Genomic DNA, 20,353 nt, shown 5'->3' with positions numbered 1-20,353 from the left:
TGGCAGCGGGGGGGTTCACTAGTCAGAGTACAGGGCATGTTGTGAGCTATACAAACATTGAGCATTGCCATCAACGTTCGACTGGCGCTATTACTGCTAGAACGAGGGAGATCTGTGGGCATCGAAACCACGTAGGGCCCTGCCGATATGTAGCGTCTGTATACGAAAAGCCCGATAATAACGACGATGACGGTGTTGACAATACTTGTGGGCTAAAGAATAGAAGAGATGTTTTGTTAGCGAACGTTATAGTATTCGTCTTCATCGCCATAGCAGTTAAGTGTAGCAATGACGGCTGGGGCAAGAGGGTCTTGCAGTTGTCTTAAAATCTGAGAAAATGCAACAGATTGTCGGTTATCTGTGAGATTTGGCCCCGAAAAGTGCACAGCGGGATTTCACTGTCTTTTTGCGCCCATTGAAGGACGTACTACATCGGCAGCCTGTCGCTGTGGAATGGTAGAAACAGACAGATCATTTGAGTCGTGATTAACCTCAGACCGACGCTGATACTAAAAAAATCAAGTTATCATGGTGGTTACATGGCTTCTTGCCGAAACACACATGTCATCTGTATATGCTTGATACCGGGACCTGCGTTTATGCTATCGTTGAGAAGCGAGCAGTCAGATGTAGTAATGTTCATATAGACGGTTACAGAATGTAAAATTCGAAGAATTTTATTCTTATCGTACTTATGGCAATCGTGGTGCTAGCGTCGCAGCGAAAACTGACCAAGAATTACTCGCATCTATCGATTAATACCAGCAGCAAATCACATATATGGATAATTTTTTTCCTTTGCTTCAGCTAATTATCTTTGTTCTCTCCAATAACTTACGAACGCTGCCTCACATATTCCAATGAAAAAAAAAATGAAAAATGCTCACGTGATACCATTTAATTATTTCGGACTTCGGTAAGCGATGGAATACCGTGATCAGTATCTTTTTATAAATAAGTATTTTACTAAGATGTAACACGGTAAATATTGGCATGATATTTAAAAACATTTAGATCCACAATAGATGTAGGTAACGGCACGGCTGATCCTCTACATACTATGACGAATGGCCGATCACCTGCTTCGCGCGTAAAGTGTTCAATATGCATACATTATGTACAGAACAGAAAAAAAGACATATGCGTAAACTTGTTGAAGTTGACTGACATCGAATGGGATTATCTTATAGCATTGTATTGCCTTAAGATACAGCTGGAAATGCGAATCAATCTAACGCCCTATGTCTCGCCAAGATGTTGTAGACTCCTGAGCCATCACCGCTGTCACCGCTTTGCGTGTAGCAGCCAGTAATAAATGCCGTATTCGAACAGGGTACCCCGAACTGCGCACTCCAGATATTACTAGTGCTATCGCTAAAGCTCAGCGAACGTGTTCGCTTCTCGTGTCGTCACAGGGTTCAGTGTTCTGTCGAGTTAATTAACCCGGCTGCGCGGAACAGCACATGAACTTGAGATAAGTATTCAGGTTTACAGCCCATCACAGCAGCGGCCACGGTACGGCGTCCAGATAAAACGCGTACGGCCTCAATGCATCGAGACGAGCTTCATATACCGTGCCAGCGCGCTAAGAACTTATTTATGCAATGACAATTGAATTACAACTTGAGCACTTCGTCTTTTTTTCTTGCTAGCTTCAAAATTACACTAACTCCCGCAGCAAATAATGTGGATTCAGACCTTTGCGGACGCTACTTGATCTCTGTTAAGAGCGGTAACAGCAGTATCAGTTCGGCCTTCTCAGGCCACAATATGTGTACATTTTCAGTAAGGTCATTTAGCAGGGGAACGCAGCGGCAGTCGCAGCCGGCGTAAATGGTGTTTTCGGACATTTCGTCTGTTCTTAGTTACGCTATACGCTGAACTGACTCGCGAAAAGAGACCGCCAGAGGAACATTTTTTTTATGCTTTCAACAATGATATTATGCAAATAAGCGAGCTTACTAAACAAGCGTTTCAGGCGTCAGTTACAGTGTTTTTCTCCGTTTTCTGATTGATAGGATCCACTCAGGAGTTGCGATATTAAAGCGAGTCGTTCGCCAAAAAGGTTATATAGCGAAGTATAGTAGAAGCCCTGTTTTTTCGATCAACCTGTACGCTATCTCATTGCTGGCTGATGAGCTACAGTTGCAAAGGGAACCGTTACCGCTAGGCCGAGTCACCGGAATCAGCTGTCACTATCGCTAGTAGTCTAGGTCCGAAATCGGGCGTAGGGACACTTTGTTTCATGCTGAGAGCCAGCCGTCAGAAGCCACCAGCCCCGGCCGTAACGATCGTACTACTTCTACTACTGCACGGGCTACACCTATCATCGCTATGACGCCACTTGCTACTGCTATAATTGAACACTGCTTTTAATGGGGACAATGATGGGGTTTTAGGGGCCATCACGCTTTTGGACTTCTGGCTGTTCTGCGGAATGATGGAAGAAGGGAGAAAAGATAAGATAGTTGGGACGGCAACAGGGTCATCTTTTGGCCAGCTTACCTTGACTGTGGCTAGCTTCTGTTCGTTGGTCGAATGACTGACTAAATAAATGAGTCAGTGGCGTGATTGCCTGTCGCATCCGTACCCGCATGTAAGAACGTGTCTGTGTGTGTGCGCGTACGTGTCACACGTTCGTAGAAACGTCGTTGACTCAGAGGTAGGAGTTTTACGTTATATTCATACGTATCCACATTGCCGTGGCAGCAACATTGTCATGAATAAATATTTAACAGTAACGAATAATACGTGACAGGAACACCCTGCTATTATACTGAATTTGCCCACGTCGATTGGGTTCGGCACTCTTTTCTTCTTTCTACTTTTCTTAACCATTGAGCATTAGTTACAATGAGCTTGCCACTAAGCTGGCCATTACAGGAACTCTAACGTTGTTATTGCTACCACTATTCCTCTTACTTTTTATCTTCTTCGTCGTCGTTGATCGTTAATGCTGCTAATGCTGATGGTCACGATGATCATCATGATGTGCTGGGTCAACCATCTTTTTTTTTGGCAACAATCAATAGTTGACCGAGCGGGCGACGTCCCTTTTGCCATTTGCGCCCTGTGACGGTTAGCATCATTTACTGCTCGCTCGATGCCCCCTGTGGCCCTCAGCGCACTAGGCCCTCACTTCGGTATGACTAACCAAGAATAGCGGAGAAGACGGCTGATTAGGAACCGTAAGGGATCGTCTCTTAAAGGCGGAAGCACAAAGGAAGCGACGAGAAAGCACATGAAATAATCCGAAACACGAATCCCGGAAACCTACATGGTCCAAAACTCTAATTTTTTCCCCTTATTTATAAATTTCCTTTTTCTAATAAATGCGTAATTTTCGAGTGGTGCGCACACACGCGTACCTTATCTCTAAAAAGGCAAACAACAACGGTGCTGCCAATGCCACATGGCACGTGACCGTCGCTTGCCACCTATCCGTTACCATTCTTCTGTCCTCTTCTATTCGTATCGTCCGAGTTGACAAACAAACACTTGAGGTTAAAACAAGCCTTGTTTGTATGACCACTCTTTGCGGCTCTTTTGCCGGATAATAAATTCGTCGACCTGGCCAATTTAATAAAATATCGACATTGCAACACTATTTAAATATCTACCTTAAAAAAACAGAACGGTGGTTCTGCTATAACCTTTAACGAATTAGTCTAGGGTAGTAATATGAACATACATGTCATTATCTATCAGTGGCAAGAAATTTTCAATATAACACTGTCATAGTAAATCGAAATCAGTACTTGATAGATACAACATCACGCGCCATAAACGAGCTACCAAACGACAGTATAACTCGATCAGTAAGTTCACAAGCGATAACTTATAACTTTTCTAAAAAAAAGATAAACAAATTTAATTGGAATACTTGAAAGCCACATCTTACGTTATTCCTCTATATCCTGTGGACAGAATGCGTAGAACTTCTTCTCAAAAATATTAAATATAATTAGCCCCAAAGGAAGAATATTTCAAGTTTGTAATAAGCCGTACACTAGACACCGGTATTGACTCATTCGTTAAGCGATCGAGCACTTGCCCACCTGCGGGCCGGTATCGGCCATATGTCGCTACGGTGCCTAAATTTGCAGCCGGAGACGTTACACACTCAACAAGTGTGACAACAAGGCATCTATTAATAACTTTAGCAAAACAACAACCATAATGGTACAATATATACCATAGCTGTAACCTTGCTGCGCTTCTGTCCGCGTCTGTAGGATTCACTGGTAAACTTGTATTATCCAATGAGAAAATGAAGGACACGTCGTCTCCAATGATTGTTCTCGCTCCGTTGCCATTACCGGACGAGATTTCGGCTGAGAATAACGGCTTTACAGTCGTTACTTTTTACTCAAGTGACACTTGCGTCGCCATGCAAATCGTCAATAAATATATATGTGAATAGATTTGGAGAGCCCTGAAAGCTACAGCTGGATCGGCATTTTATTTTCGAGGATATTCATAAGCGTCGTTGACCGACGCAATCACAACCTTGACTCACAATGGCCTTTCGATCCGAGGTGAAAGATAGGATACGACATTATCTAAGGGACAGGCTACACTATGGATACAAGAAGCATGAGTGATTGGGGTGAACACAGAGGTCAAATCAACCTTAGCGACTGCGGCAGACAGATGAGGTACAGATACGGTACGCTGTGCATCTATCCATACGTCTAGAGCATATTTTGCTTTACGTTTGTTCATATGGGATCCTTTCTTTGCGATAATCCCGTCCATCGGAGATATCAGAAGCAATACCGAGCGCTCGAAAAGTGTTTAGCGGAACTTATCATATATACTAAGCTTACGATTACCGACAGCTTATACCGTGATCGTAAAACGTTTATAGCATAGTAATCCAATAGTCTCACTATTAGTAAGAGTAATAATTAGTGCGTCAGGCTAAAGAAAAAATCTATGTACTTAGACGGCATCGCGGGCGTCAAGAACGAAACCCAAACGAGGGTTTTTTAAATTCTAATTACCTTTCACATTGACAATGAACAATTCTGGCTGGCCAAAAAGAAAGGATCAGGAATCTAAGTGAGGGAACAAAATCCTCGAGAAAGCCATGGCGTGTGGATATCTGAAACAACCAGAACTCATACCGGTTTACTAAAGAACATTTGAGTCACACAGGAAGCGGTATATAGAGGTCATATTTGCTGACGACATCAGCAATGCTTTTAGCATTTTATTTATTTTTAGAAATTCGAATAAATACATTTAAAAAAATCGAAACATATCAATGGAAATAGCATTATGTGGGATTATCTAGAAAAAGTTAAGGCTACTATATGTCGCGTTAACTAATATTACAGTGCTAAGACATGAATGCGGGAAAAAGAAATGTTGATAAGTAAATAAATAAAGATTTCAAATCCAAGAAGATATATATGTATTTAAGACAAGTTGAAAATTGAAGAAGTTACTGTTTATTGCGCTAGGTTTTATCTCCTTTTTTATGCGCCATTTCCACAAGGAACCTGCATGAAATGTTTCACATAAACAGTCGATCTATATTAATATCTTTTGCATCTTCGTCTACGTGTCAGGGTCTCTTGACCATCTAATTAAATGTTGCATACCCAGAGCAACCTAGTATTCTATGTGTGCATGTTAGAATAGTTGTGCCACTAGAATATCCGTATACGACTGTTATACATTGCGATATTTGTCTTTCCTTCTGACCGTGCATGTGGGTGTCGGATGGACGGTCTGCCGGTGCACACTTGTACAGCCGCTGTGAACAGCTGGGTGTAAACCTTTGTGTCCAATTTGACCAAGCGACTATAATGCAGCTCCTAGTAGTGTCCACCAGTTTCTCTCGTCATTGTCGAGGCCCGAGCATAGCCTTACCCACTCGCAATCCGCTGCTGTTGTTAGTCGAGGCAAATGACCATCGGCCACAGACTGTGTCTGTTTTGTCTCAAAACCAACTTCTGACAAGGCACGCCCGAGTCGAGGGTCTACATAGAGGTTCGGTAGCCTACTTAGTTCGATGTCACTCTACGGCTTGCGAGGCATAAGCGTCTGTAATTCATTTAACATAAAAGCCTCGACAATAGCTAGCTTCTGGGCCACCCTTCCTTCCTACTGGTCGGAGTCAAGTGACCCACTTTTTCAACTGAGATGGGCCACTGTCGCCTATATCATCAGAGGCTGTCGTTAATAGCATCCTCCAACCTTTCCCTCAATGTTCTTCAGAGTTAGACCAAACAAGTGAGGGAATAACGCAGAATAACACGATCTCATCGTTCAAGGGGACTTCAACATCTTCGACTCCATCCATTTCCTTACTGGATGTCCGATACCATATTGAAGATAGGCTTCACAATACACCGCTTAGGCGTATAATCAGGATGATCGTTAATCTTAAATATAAATTTTTAGAATAACAAATAGTGGTTGGACTGAGGTGAGATCAGCGATTAGTAGGCATATTCTACATATGACGTACAAGCATAACCGATTGAATATACCCGGTTGCCATGAATATGTGGTATTGATCTTTTTAACAAAAAAAAAAGACAAAACTGATGTAGAATCGTCTGCTCAGATCAGCCGTATTCTGTGAAAACAAGTACTATGGAAAAATTCAGATTAGATACCTAACAATTCACAATGTGTCCAACTTTACTTCGCGGTTTGCATATCGTCTCTGTGTAAACAGACAGCCCTCTATGACCGTTTTGCCAGCTTCTCCGATCATCTAAATTAAGCTTTTTCGCGGACAATGTTGGGCCCTCAAATAGAATAATTTAAACTGCAAAGTTGGTCGTTCATGGACTACGAAAGATAGCTCATAACAGAAACTTTTCGCCCAAAAATAAAACCGGCATTAATATAGCAGTCTTATGAAGGGGCAGAGATCACAGATGCATTGGTAAATAAAAAAGTGCAGCAGCTTCAGAGACTTTGACGGGAGTTAATTCTGTCCGCAGACTTTTCCTGCCGTTTTCCGTTGTTGTCTAGCGGAGCTCCTTACGATATATTGCTTAGCCGTTAAAACCGAGCACAATATATCGTCAAACATGTGAGAAGCGCTGGTGGTTGGTAAGTATGTTGCAACGTTTAATATGGACCGAGAAGCAAACCTGGGCAAGGGTCTTTGGGCTTGACGCAACCAGTTCATCCAGTTGGTTCCGTTTACCCTGTAGCACAAACTTAGCATCCAATGTTGTTCGCTCATTCGTTAGGGCGCAACCTGTAGAAGGAGCTCAATCATTAAAGACTGTTCCGCGGAGGTCGTTACTTCCATTCGTTTGTGCATTCCAAAAAAGCATTAACCTTAACAGCAGAAGCGGAGGGCAAGAGGGGAATCACGACTGAGCCGGAAAGAGAGTAGGTGTCGGACGTTGGTTGACTCGTAATTTTTCATCGAAAACTTGTGCATCGAACAGACCGTGAAGATATTCGTACTTTCAATCGGCTTTGCCTGGGCCGTCAAGTCGCCCTGTCGCAAAGAGCGCAATGGATGACTGTTATTTCACTGTAGCTGCACTAATAACAACATGCATTTGATGAGATATACATACGCGCACGCCGATTACAGATGACAGAGGTATCGTCTTCCATGTATTGCTCCCTATCAGAACTCCTCAATGGAACCACGAGATACAACCTCGTTCGCTCGTATTCAACTTAGTTAAAGCTATCTAGCACTATCTGTTGAACTGTTTTTCTTCTAGCATGCACCGTTTATAACAGGGCGCGAACCAGTTATTACCTAACTAATACTTCATGTAAAGCTCCGCAGTCATTTGAAAAAAAGCACCTACTGAGCATCGGATCTCCTTGTGCTAGCAACTACTGAAGAAAGTTGGCCTTCTTGGTTCTGGTCAGCTCTTCTAGACTTTACATCTATTACTCTTTCTCTTTGTTTCTCTATCTCTCTTAGGTAAATAATAACCTAGTGTACGGCTCAATTGCGCTGTCCCAGCAGTGCAAACGCTAACTAAAGGTAGACTTTTGTAACCAGCCTTCATCGGCAATACACGCTTATTCAAACTGACTTCATGAAGAGGAAGCTGGCGCTAGTTGCTAGCCAATGGAACAATACGACAGTGGTTTGCATCTAATTTTATAATACCTACGAGTATTTAAAACAACATAAAGGATTTTCTGCTAACTCGACGATATACGAGTAGTTACTGATTGTATATGCAATTTGGCACAAGAATACTCGACGGGTAGGCTGGATGATCTGTGCCTCTGATATGCTTCTATAGTAAAATGATGACATTATTATATAAAGGTTGGTTTCTTCTTTATCATTCTAGCGGTGCGAGCGGATCGGATGCGCGGCGGACGAAACAAATTCGGTCCAATGTACAAGCGGGATCGTGCGAGAAAGCTGCAGATGTTACGCCAGAAACAGCTGGCGTTACAATGCGCTGACTCCATGTCCCCCAGCACACTGGTCTCTATCGCCACCAACCCATACCCCATTCCCACTGCTTCGGTAAGTTAATTAGCTTAACATACGCACAAATAAACGTACAAAAGAGGTCGATATAGGCATTTTTGAACATTTTCAAAGGGTCCCTTCTCTGTCATGATCCGCTGCGTTTCCATACCATACGGTAGGCGCTATATCCCGATGTCTATTATGTAACTGTATACGCGTGTGATTATGTTAGGTTAATATCCCTCCACTGACTATTAAGTTCTTTGTTCGACTGGTCTTTTTTTAGTATTTCTATTAGTCAAGCATATTTTTATTGTGTAGCAAACAGAATTTTACTTAGAAACCAGACTACAAATATGGGAACTGCTATGTAAAAGGTCTATTTTACTCTGCGTAGGCAACACGAAATGTGTGTATCGTGTACGTGATTACTCTGTAACTGAAAAGACTGCTTGAAGGGGTATTGCTAAGTTTAATGATGCCATTTTAGGCCTGATGAATGTACTCCATTTGGGTCGGCCATCAAATGCCTCTGAGGGCCTTAGATGTCAAACACTGCGTTATTACCTCAGAAGGTGAACTGCAAAAAGGTCTGGTTCGTTTTAAATGTATGCAGTTTTATCAGAAATTAGGAGCCAGTGTGCGCCATAGACTGGGTGAGACGCGCAAGGAAACACGGCTTTTCGTTGACCCTTAACATTCAGCGCAACATTGAGTATCACGCGGCCACAATGACAGCTTTTTACACAGAATTGTTATAAGTGATGAGAAGTAATGTTGCCATGTTGATAAAAAGCACTAAAAACTGGTCGCTTCGAGCGCTTAGATCTAGACTTTAGCCCAAAAAGACTATGATTGGCGGTTGGTGAGACTAGAGTAGTTTTATATACTAAGAAATGGTTTAATATAACCCGGCAGTCAACGAGCAACCATATTAGCTTAGATGGATCAGATAAACAAGGCTACCTAATAAAGTCCGATAGGCGGGACCGAGTCATATTTTCCTACGCCAATGCCAGGCCGCACGCGGTAAAGGGCGTTAATTCTAGCCTGCAAGCTTGACTTTGATATTTTTTGCACCCACCTTTCCTATTCTCTAGACCTTTCCAATCATTGAGAGCCAATGAATGTCCTAACAGTACATTTAATGAAGAAAAGACTACGAAGAACTGAAATAAACAGGTTATTGAAAGATAGGAAAGGCTGTGAAGAGTGACAGCGAATAAATACTAAATTAGTCTGTTTGAACAATTCCAGTGAAGCACCGCGTTTTTTTTTTTAATATGCGCGAAAAATGACATTGCTCATGTACCAATTAAACGCTAGCCAAAATTATTTTTCTAACAAAAACAAAGTTATATTTCACTAACAGTAACAAATATTTTTAACAACATCTTCGTCAGTTCAACTGAGTATAACACAATGAAGCTGTGTGGTCAGAAGGCATGAGGTAGTAAAAGTGAAGGTAAAAATGTATCTCACATCTTTTTCTAATAGTTCACAAGTGGTCCACACCAGCGACAAACAAATACATGTATGATATTAGGATGTATATAGACTAAACAAAAAAAACGTGTTGAAAACTGACGCGTCAAGGACAAGCTGCGACGGAAACTCAAATAACAGACAACGAACGGGTAAAGAGTCATCAGCCGATGGTTGCTTCTTTCAGATTTTTTTTCTAACCATGATCATAATGGAGAACGTTCGGTCCGTCTCGTTCATTCACATGGTAGCACACGGCTCAATGAATCATATGTTCAGCGTAGCGGCGGTTTACGTGCCCTATGATAACACGTGACGCCTAGATGCATGCAAAGGACAGCCAGGCGAATATGGGGTCCAGCGTTATTTGTAGGACGATTATTGTATAGCTAAATTAAATTAAATCTAGGATATACATTTAACTTAGTTGAGCCTATGGCCAACTATTATTTTATCTGTCTTTCTCGTGAGGTACACATATAATAATAATAATATATTATTAGCTTTAGAGTAGCATGCGATACGGTTATTAGGCAACGACAGTGAGTTTTCTTCCAAGATTAAGTACATAGTGTTGACAAACAGACGAAATGACGGATCTGCTTTAGGCTAACAAAGAGGTTTGTACCTGTACTCGTACATGCTGCATTAGCAATTTCGAGCGCGTAGCATATTGCAGACTTTCTCTTAGGATTTACTTTGGTTTTTGTCAAAATGAGCTTTGCCGCGTGTTATAGTGAGTGGATACGATGCCTTTTTCGTCTCCGTGATAGTAACATGCTGACACATCTATTTACTAAACGTAGGTACAAGTAGTGGTTGACGCTCAAAACCAGCGAAAACACACTTGTCTCCTGCGATGAGCCAATCGTCTCGCCAATAACACCATTGCCGGAAGCTCGAAAAAGGCTCTGCCCTCCTGTCTGCATATTCTATTAGGTAGACTGACATAGCAGAACCTAGCTGGGTCAAGGGTAGTCAGAACAGCGGTGATAGGCGCACGAGCGGCTGACTACGACGTCGCGTTCGAGTCTACCTCGGCGGTACTGCGCTCGGAGCGAAGTGATCTGAGCTTTCATGACGCGTCCTGCTCTCGGTTATCAGCTGCGTGAAGCGCGATTAAGAGGCCAGTTTAAGGGGAAGGTCAAGATTAGCAGTATGGGTCTTGCCAATGAACGCTGCGGCGTTTACGTTATAGAGGCCGTAGCGCAGTAAACGGCTACTATCGGTCTCTACTTTACATAGCAGTACATCAATGTTGCCGAAGACTGGGATTAGTAGAATTCAATCGATTTTTTTTCCACTAGTAGTTAGCTACGCCGGATCCATTTTTTGTGGCTTGAGATTTAATTGAACTTACCATAAACGTAAGTAAAACGTCTTACTCAACATCAACAAAACTCATATACTATCGTATTGGCTAAGAAACGACTGCTTTATGCGTAGAACAGAAGGACTGTATTATTCGGCTACTAGAGGCGGCTTTTTTTAAGCCAGGAAATCGATCGCTAGCCCGATTCTTTTTCTCATAATCCACTTCAGGTTAAGTTATTGTGGCTCCATAGACTCAACCCTCTTGCCAGTCAGCTGGCTCAGAAGAGAGCACGCCATCCCTGTATTTCGAGTTGTGCGTCCACTTTAGCCTATAAGGCATTTTATGAGATGGCTGGCTTCTCGGTTCGAACCTAGACCATAACGTGTCCGACTGAGAACACGCACATCTATGTTGACATCCACTTCCTTAAATGTATTCATCTGCTGCTGTTGCTAGGATTTCAAGCATATACTCTTTAAACCAATTCATTTGATCCTACAGGAATGGACAATGATATTGGGAATGGCATTATTAACTAGTCGAAGAACCCCAGTTCGAAACACTGCTGTATTAAGTAACCCTCACAGTTGTTCCCCGGTTATTCAAATTGGTATTGGCCTTTTGCATTGTACACTGCGTTATTTCGACGCGTTTAGCTTGCCTATATTTTACTTATGTTGGATGATAATGGCGAGCTTCTTAGATAATGTATCGATAGCTAATTTCTCGAATCTTTGTTTCAGGTTTCATCGCCAGGTATGTATGATACGAACGGTGGTGGAACGGGTGGTGTTAAACAAGAGATTCAGATACCTCAGCTGAGCTCTTCCACCTCTTCACCAGATTCTTCGCCTTCTCCCCTGCAAACGACGACGACAACCACGAGTTTATCCGGCCTCACCAATACTACCGTACGTATTAACGACACCTTTGTAGTTTCTAACGTAGACAAGTCATTACTAACTCAAAATTGTAAGCACCCCCGTATAACGGCGAAATTATATAAACTCGCCTGTTAAATTGTATAGAAAAGTATTTGTTTCACAAAAGCGATGACATACTCCCGATAACCGACTGTAAAATATCTAAAGGGGTATATTCAAACAACTAAGAAAAGCAATTTGCAGCCAAAAGAGTCAATTATGTAGAGAATCAACTTGCCTGGAATATATACGAAAAACATAGAAAGGCTACATGATGATACTCAAGACAGTAGACTGAATTTTAGAATATTCAATCATAAAAAGACAGACGTACCTTCATCTATATACTGCTGCATCTATATGGTGACTGAGCCTTCTTCTGATATCTACAATTAATCCAAAACCTCCTTCTGCTTATATATATATATATATATATATATATATATATATATATATATGCATTTCGGATTAATAACCCTATCCTAATCGTAAAAGAGGTGACTTTCGGTAAAGTTCTAAGTAATACAGTGAAGTTCAATCAATCACCCCCCAATCAATCAACCCACCTATTCTAGACGACGGATTCGAGTATCTCCTCGCTGCTTGACATCTCACTCCGCCATCCATTCACCACAAAGGTAACATTTTATTGGCTACTGTGCTCCCTGTAGTATCATAAGAAACCTTCGCTCTCTCCTCCGTCCAACATAAGTGACAAAATGACGATACTAATTCGCCAGTGTGTTTTAGGTAACTCCTCTAAACCCGCAGGGACACTTCGAGACGCCGAAAACATCAGCGCCTAGTAACAATAATAACAACAACGTGAGCTGGGTCCCGCAGGTTGCAGGCACGGGTGGTGGATCAGGGGGCGGAGGCGGTGCGAAACAAAACCTCGTTCCGTTCCAGAATTTCGAAAGTGGCTTATCTTCATCCCAATCGCCTCTGCCACTGGTGCTAACCTCACAAGCGCCGTCACCTCAATCGAAAATACCGCACCTCGTTCGAGAGCTCCAAAAGAATATGACAGACGACAAGGAGTGGCAGTCCCAACTATTCCAGCTACTACAATCGCAAACATACAACCAATGCGAAGTAGACCTCTTCGAGCTCATGTGCAAGGTTATTGATCAGGCACTGTTCGCTCAGGTCGATTGGGCACGCTCGACAATCTTCTTTAAGGAACTCAGGGTAAGCTCCAGGCTTTTGCCTCTCGGCGAAGAAATGTCAATTTAGGGAATGATACTTTCATAGTATCTTGATAAACGTTATATCGTACATATTTCTATGGGGATGTCGGGTTGCTATTAGTTGAATCGTGTATCATTCAAGATGTATCGTCGCAGAAATCCGTTGCTAGAAATTCGAAACACTCTCTGGATCCAGCTTTTAGAGCAAGAGATTATTCAACTTGATAAGTTAGCGAGATGGCGAAAAATATACATTTGTTATAATATTGATGTTTATTGAAAACTGCTGTATCTTTTGTATCAAGACAGTGTTTAATAATTAAGAAGGACTGCGTTTTCTATGAAGTGTGTTCAGGTAGTCGAGGGCAATTGATAGTGCGATGACAGGAAAAGCTGTTGTTGCTATTGCCACGACCATATCTGACGCTGTTGCCTAATTGCTGAACCTGTTGGTTGGTTGGTCTATGCTGACTTGTGGCGTCCATTTTAAGCCACTAGACACCGTCGCGTGTTTGTCGCTAAATCGGATGACTCTTCAGTGGTTAAATGGATTCTCGTGGTCGCACTAGAGCTGCTGCTAGAGCTGCCAACACTCACTGCTACTTTCTACCTATCGACTGCTCGACTCACATGGCAGACCAGAATGCCACGAGGGCATCCGTGGGGATTCCAGAAATTCACCACCGGAGATGCCACAGTTATCACATCCCTGCTTCGCACTATTCACCGTGTACAAGTTCGCTTACTGCACACAGCAGAGCATCATACAACAGCTAGCGGGTCGTTGTGTTAGCGTCTATTGCTCGTGCCTGTAATGCAGAGTATATGCGGCCTGTTTGTATTCGTTGTTGAAGCCGCTCAGACAGATAGCCAGCACCGGCCTGGCTGGCTGGCTGGCAATCTCCCTCCTGGCTGCTGACTCTGAAACTGTCTTAGCAACGGTGGTACCGACGACAACAGGCGACGTATCGCAGAGGCAACGGTTCTTCTCTGTTCTCTCTAATCTGACGAAACGATCGCTGCTTCTCTAAGAGGCGCCATTTTTTCTGACTCAAGAAATGCCCTCGGCAGGAGGACAGAAATTGCATGCTACTTTCCAATCTACGATTTTCATATCGAACTCAGGGGCGCGTATTTTATTGATAAAAACTTCCCATTTTGTCAATTTGAAACGTCACGCCTTTTCGTGCCGTTTCTTGTAGCCGCGTAAGCCTGTTTTGCTTGTTGCACTTCATACTGGCAAAGGTGGCGCTGTTGCGCATGGCATTGTTGTAAGGCTGTCGGCAGTTTGCCTCTCTAGTTTAGAATGAGTCCTTGTGCCGTAGTAAATGTACCGACAACAGCTCTTGTGGCATGCCTGTCTGTTACATGGTTATTGTTGTTATTGCTGCTGTTAAGCCTATCTTGGCAACACATCCTGCACCAACCGCAAGGTGGCGCTTTTCGCTGTCGTTCTGCTTATAGCGTGTGTAGAATTGCTGGTTGGCAATAATATCGCATGCGTGTATGTGTGTTTTTGTCTGTGTGTGTCTAATGACGTGGCGTAATGGGCAATACCTGGCTAGCGGAGCTGCCTTGACACAGTTATGAGCACATATGAACGGGGCTCCCGCCACAATTCGGTTTTAAAGACGAACCCTCTGTTGCTTGTTGCGTCGAGATGACTGGCAAGCCGCATTAGCCAATGCAACGCTGCCGACCCTATTACTACAGTGAAGTCCTGAGGGCTATACGGGCAGGCGTTGCCACGTCGACGACGACGACGACGACGACGACGATAATGATGATGATGATGACAAAGATGCTAAAGACGACAGCAACGCTACGAAAACCAAAGCCACCGAAGAAGAACAGGGGCGACTGGAACAGTTGAAGCGAACGTTGAAACGACGACGATGGCGGTGGAGGCGGCAGAAGTAGCGCCGGCCCGTCTATGGATGAATTTATTTCTTACTGACTGACTGACTGGATGGTGCTAGATTATGGTGGTCCGTCGGCTGTATGGGGTCACTCTAGCTAACAACCCTCGCAACGCATGCCACGATTGACGAAGCTGTTACCACGGTAGCTGCCACAATGCTGAGTTTCTCCCCATACTACTCTTTCTGCGTTGCTGTTGATTCTTCGGACTACAACAAACGCACAGAGCGATCACAAAGGAGGGCCAAGAATGCTGTTGCGAGCAAGGGGATGGCGATCAGAGGGCGCACGCAGACAAGATGCGCAGACAGGTAACGGTAGCAGTTGATGATGACGACGGTTGATGGTCTGGCAGCAGCTGTTGCTGGGGCTGCTTCTGCTACTGCCACCGTCGACGTAGAGAAATGACAACAATGACTGAAATTTGTCAGGCCCTGCGCGATGTCAGTGCCTTATGTGGTGACACAGGGTCCATTTTAGCTTTCTTTGCTTCTGATCTGATGGAACCGAGTAGATTTAAAGCCTGAGCGGCAGTGAATATCGTTAAGTGGGGGAGGGTCTTACATAAACCACTCAGCCAGGTCAGGGGCGATGGAGTTTTTCGCACTAATGATGTTCTGTCATGCTTTATAATAAGCGCCAGTAGAGAACGCATAATACGCGGCTAGCGGGCAAATACGTTATTTCTATAACGTTCACAACGACGCTAACTAGTTCTTCAATGGCAGAAGTTAGTGATCCGTATGGAAGTCTTTTTGAACAAGTCCACTGACTTCAGATTCCAGGGTTTTCAAGTGATTGCCCTTCAAAACAGCGTTATTCTTTGCTGGGGGATTTTAGAAAAATGGGGATGCATACTGACAATCGTTTGCACACACAAATTCGCTACTGATGATATGCTGACTTAAGGTTAGGTCTATAAATATAAGTTCGTGTAGGTCCTATGATACCACATGAATCCGTGATATTCCTGTCGAGAGTTACACGTTGTTTTATTTTATTGACACATTTTGAAATGCCTTAATCTCTATAACGAATAATTAAATCCCTATGAACTTAGACAGGAGCATGCGGGCGCTAAGCAAAGTTTGCTAGCGGTTTGTTATACGATTTCATAGTTCCCACGGCGCTCGAGGCAAAAATGCGCAACATCATCGTCAGCATGGCGGCTATTTAGGAGCGCAGGCAAAGGCGAAAAACATACAGTGTGCCGCTTTTTCCCTGCTGGAGAGATATCCCACAATGAGTTTTACCACATGGATAGGCCCCTTTGCGAAAAGGACTCTACTTTTACTGCTCTGGTTGTGGGAGTTGGTCGCTTGCCTCTATAGCACCTTTTCAATAGGCATACGACCTCGGGCCGTAGGGCCTCCTTGAGATTTATTCCTCCAGCTGAAACGGGACAGTGAATGCAGACAATTCCGTTGGCACGAAGTTAGTTTTCTGTTTGCAATTGTTGGGTGCTCTCAGAAGTAACTATGTTGCCCACTGATGCTTTGATAGTTTACTGGAAGGTTTTGTGTGCCGCAGAATGTCAGGTAATGCTAGGCCACCCATATTGTATTTGCAATACGTAGCGAATATTTCTTGGCAGTCCCTGGAATACCTTAGTAAAGCATAGCCAAATGCGCCAGCTCTATGCAACGGAGCTATTTTGGCTTTACGATTACAGAAATGTACTAAACGAAACGCAAATACCTTTTTTAAACATAGAAATAGGTATAACTTCTACTATACGCGTAGCTCTTTGGCTTTTCGTCAGACGATTCATTGAAACCCGCAAATGTATAGCATTACAAAGTAAACTATGCCTAAAAGCCTCTATTATGCAATCAACGAGAGTCAAACAAATTCCATGAGGGCCTAACTCGACGACGAAAATTACTGTTTAAAAAACCATTTATGTAGATAAAGTAACAACATTAGAGTAAGTACGTTAGTGAGGCAACACTAAACGATCTTGAAAATATATACTTATATATATGTATATATAAGAATAAGTCACGCAGGACGTGCATTTACAGAATAAAAATATATTAATGCTACATCACTGAAGCTGTCGAGATAACAAATCACTTCAGATCGTATACTAAGTTGCGTACAATTTAAGGCTCGACCTAATCAGCTTTGCGTTAGCGCTACTCGACTATATAGATACATGTATCTAATATATGATATTCTTTAACATATATATTAGTGGTGGCAACTTGTAATCAACGAGTGTTCATCATCAGAATTATGTTACCGTTGATTAATATTTGTTGTGAAATCGGGAAGGTAGCCTTGTATCGAAACAATGGATTAAACCTGGCGAACTTCGCTCAGTGTGCGGCATGTCCTTGCTATAGTTACGTAGAAAAAAATCCGCTTGACCTAATGAACATCGTAGTGGCAATGCAACACGATTCTACACAAAACTTTCAGGCTTCTGTTTGTACGATGCCATCTTAACATAGGATCATTGTTTTGAACGAAAGGCCTTATGAAGTTTCGCAAGAGATATGGCTTTTTGATGGTTCTTGCTGATCTTAAGGGGTCTAAGGTTTGTTTGGTTTATCACTTTTGGCCGTTTGTGCTTTTCGGAATTGAGTTAAAGAGAAGAAACATGCAGGGTGTATTTGTTTCGTCCTTGTCTCTTCAATCTTCATTTGCTCTTAACACTACCTACTATCGCTGCCGACCCCTAGGTAGGGCCTAAGGGATAACGGTAATTTCTATCCTTCTGGGTCGTCATGTTCACAGGCGTGACCTTTTAGGGCGTAAGTTAGCATCGTAAATAAACAATAAAGTTTGCGGAGAAACAGGTTAATGCTTGACATCGTCTTGTCTGCGATTGTGGCCGTGTTAAGACATGGAGGAACAAAGTGCAAGAAACGACTTGCGAAGCATGAACAGATCAAACATGCGATTTCAACAAATGATGTTTTCTACTGTCGCTATTGGTGATGATAGTGATCACAATTACGCTGCTGCTGCTGACAATGATTATGCGCGGAAGCTTATTAACAGCATCGTCAGCGGTTTATGGGACAAAAAAATAGGGTTCGTTAGTCTGCGTTGATGCTTTCTCCTGGTCGCGACTATTAATGCTGCTATATATCTGTTATTTCTGTAAGAGTTCAATTGGAGCGCCAAAAGCAGACGAGATGGCCGTGTGCTAGATAGCTGCTAACAGCTATTAACGGTAAACGGCGACGCACGACATCGATTCTACTGATTGTGGTGGGGATTGTAGTGATAACGATGGCGTTTCGTTTGTATTTCTCCATTGCGTACATACACAGATTTTTGTTTGCTAGACGCCGTGTGTTTAGAACCGATCTAGCTAACGTTTAATTGTAATATGGTATAGGTATTTTGCATTGTGTCTGCAATTGATTTGCTCGTAAAAAGTACAGTTTACATTTCTGAACGCCCACGACCGGCGCTTACTCAAATAAATGTATCATTTAAGGTGAAACGCTCTTCATTCAGACGCATTTGTTCCGCAAAATCCTATGACTTCATGCTTCAGCTAGCTGTTAGACGGATTAATACTTTCTCTGCTAGTGCAACACGTAAGCACCGGACTGGAGTTTAAGTTCAGGTCGTCGGATCAGAGAACTTGTAACGCGCCAACACATTGGGTTGAGGTTCTGCTTTATTAACGATACTGAGAATAAGGCGAAAACATCTTTTTTTCCGTATGTCGTTATGCTACGTCAACGCATCTACGACGAACGCCCGGGTTCTGAGCATAAGCTCAAACCGGCAACCCAACGGACTACAAGTTATTCCAGTAGATTTGATTAATTATCGTTACCACGAGGACCCGAGCGTACCGAATGAGTCATAATACACGTATATATCGAACGTATAGAAAACGATATATATAATCGACAATTTCTTTCTTACTTTATTTATAATAGAATGGTTCTCCATACTTCCGTGGTACGAATAACTACGACGATTTAACTATAATTGGACCCGTTTACCTATTCTGTTTGTATTACAGGTGGATGATCAAATGAAGCTATTGCAACAGTCCTGGTCGGATATGTTAATCCTTGATCATCTGCATCAGCGCATGCACCATTCGTTACCTGACGAAGCTGTACTACCTAATGGACAGAAGTTCGACCTTGTCTCATTATGTCTCCTCGGAGTTCCAGCTATGGCAGATCAGTTGAACACTGTGACCCATAAGTTGCTTGACCTACGATTTGATCAGATCGATTTCGCCTGTCTTAAATTCCTCATGCTACTTAATCCAGGTTAGTTGGGTTTGTTTCTTATTGTTAGCGATATCATTATGCAGACTTACCGTCTTCCTGTGCCCTTTCTAGCGAGACCTATAATCGGTAAACAAAAGCTAAATTCATTTTACCGGTAAGATAGGTCAGACGACACACACACATGTCATGCAGCTTTCGATATTGGACTTAAACCCATTGGCCCTTTGTTTGAACCCAGCAAGGTTCATGTAAATTAGTACACTTATTTGCTGCATTTTAATACCGCCGATACCTGCTCTTCGTCAATTAGTTACTGCATTTATTCAAAGTTAATTTCGAAGAAGATAGATAGCCGAAGAACCAACGTGTGTAAATGAAGCGTACTGATCAAAATTTTCCGAGAGCTAATAAACCGTAATGACAGAAGTGACTAACAAGAGTAGATCCCTCTTCAGCTGAGGTGCGCAGCCTATCGAACACACGGTTGGTTACGGAAGCCCAAGAACAGACGAAGCAAGTGCTTCTCGACTATTGCACGAGCAATTATCCCAGCGTCACTGTGAGTATATGCAGTCTATCTGTTTTTTTTCTCTATAAACATATGTCATACTAGCTATTTATATAACACTATTCAATGTGCACCAGTATATATAATACGCTAATACGGAATTTGATTTCGAAGTAAATTTGAGTAGCAAAAACCCCATTCAATAGCATGTACGATTTGTTTTTTTTTGCACAATAAATTGTGCAAAAACTAAACGTGCTAACGTACTTTGTTATCGTTGTAATTATTATTATTATGAAAATTCGAGTAAACCAAATGATTCGATCATGTTATTATCTAATTTTTGAGAACTGCATAGTTTTTCTAA

The 20,353-nt window shown here is 42.6% G+C and overlaps 1 protein-coding gene across 8 annotated transcripts in view; it reads left to right on the top strand.

Annotated features, from left to right (window-relative positions):
- The window catches only part of LOC111243546 (nuclear hormone receptor FTZ-F1-like), a 105,262-nt gene that overhangs the window by 68,115 nt on the left and 16,794 nt on the right, over positions 1 to 20,353 (top strand). For 5 of the 8 annotated variants that reach the window (XM_086977383.1, XM_022789294.2, XM_022789297.2 and 2 more), the window contains 6 exons: positions 8,304 to 8,485; positions 11,975 to 12,142; positions 12,730 to 12,792; positions 12,905 to 13,345; positions 19,259 to 19,517; positions 19,922 to 20,037. In XM_086977383.1, the coding sequence (XP_086833509.1) occupies positions 8,304 to 8,485; positions 11,975 to 12,142; positions 12,730 to 12,792; positions 12,905 to 13,345; positions 19,259 to 19,517; positions 19,922 to 20,037 (1,229 nt within the window). The remainder of the gene's footprint in view (positions 1 to 8,303; positions 8,486 to 11,974; positions 12,143 to 12,729; positions 12,793 to 12,904; positions 13,346 to 19,258; positions 19,518 to 19,921; positions 20,038 to 20,353) is intronic. The other 3 variants (XM_022789295.2, XR_015319101.1, XM_022789296.2) reach the window with 3 other exon arrangements.

The sequence above is a fragment of the Varroa destructor genome, unplaced genomic scaffold (assembly GCF_002443255.2).
Source record: "Varroa destructor unplaced genomic scaffold, Vdes_3.0 BEIS01000001.1, whole genome shotgun sequence".
Classification (NCBI taxonomy): domain Eukaryota; kingdom Metazoa; phylum Arthropoda; class Arachnida; order Mesostigmata; family Varroidae; genus Varroa; species Varroa destructor.
This window is presented reverse-complemented; position numbering and strand designations above follow the sequence as displayed.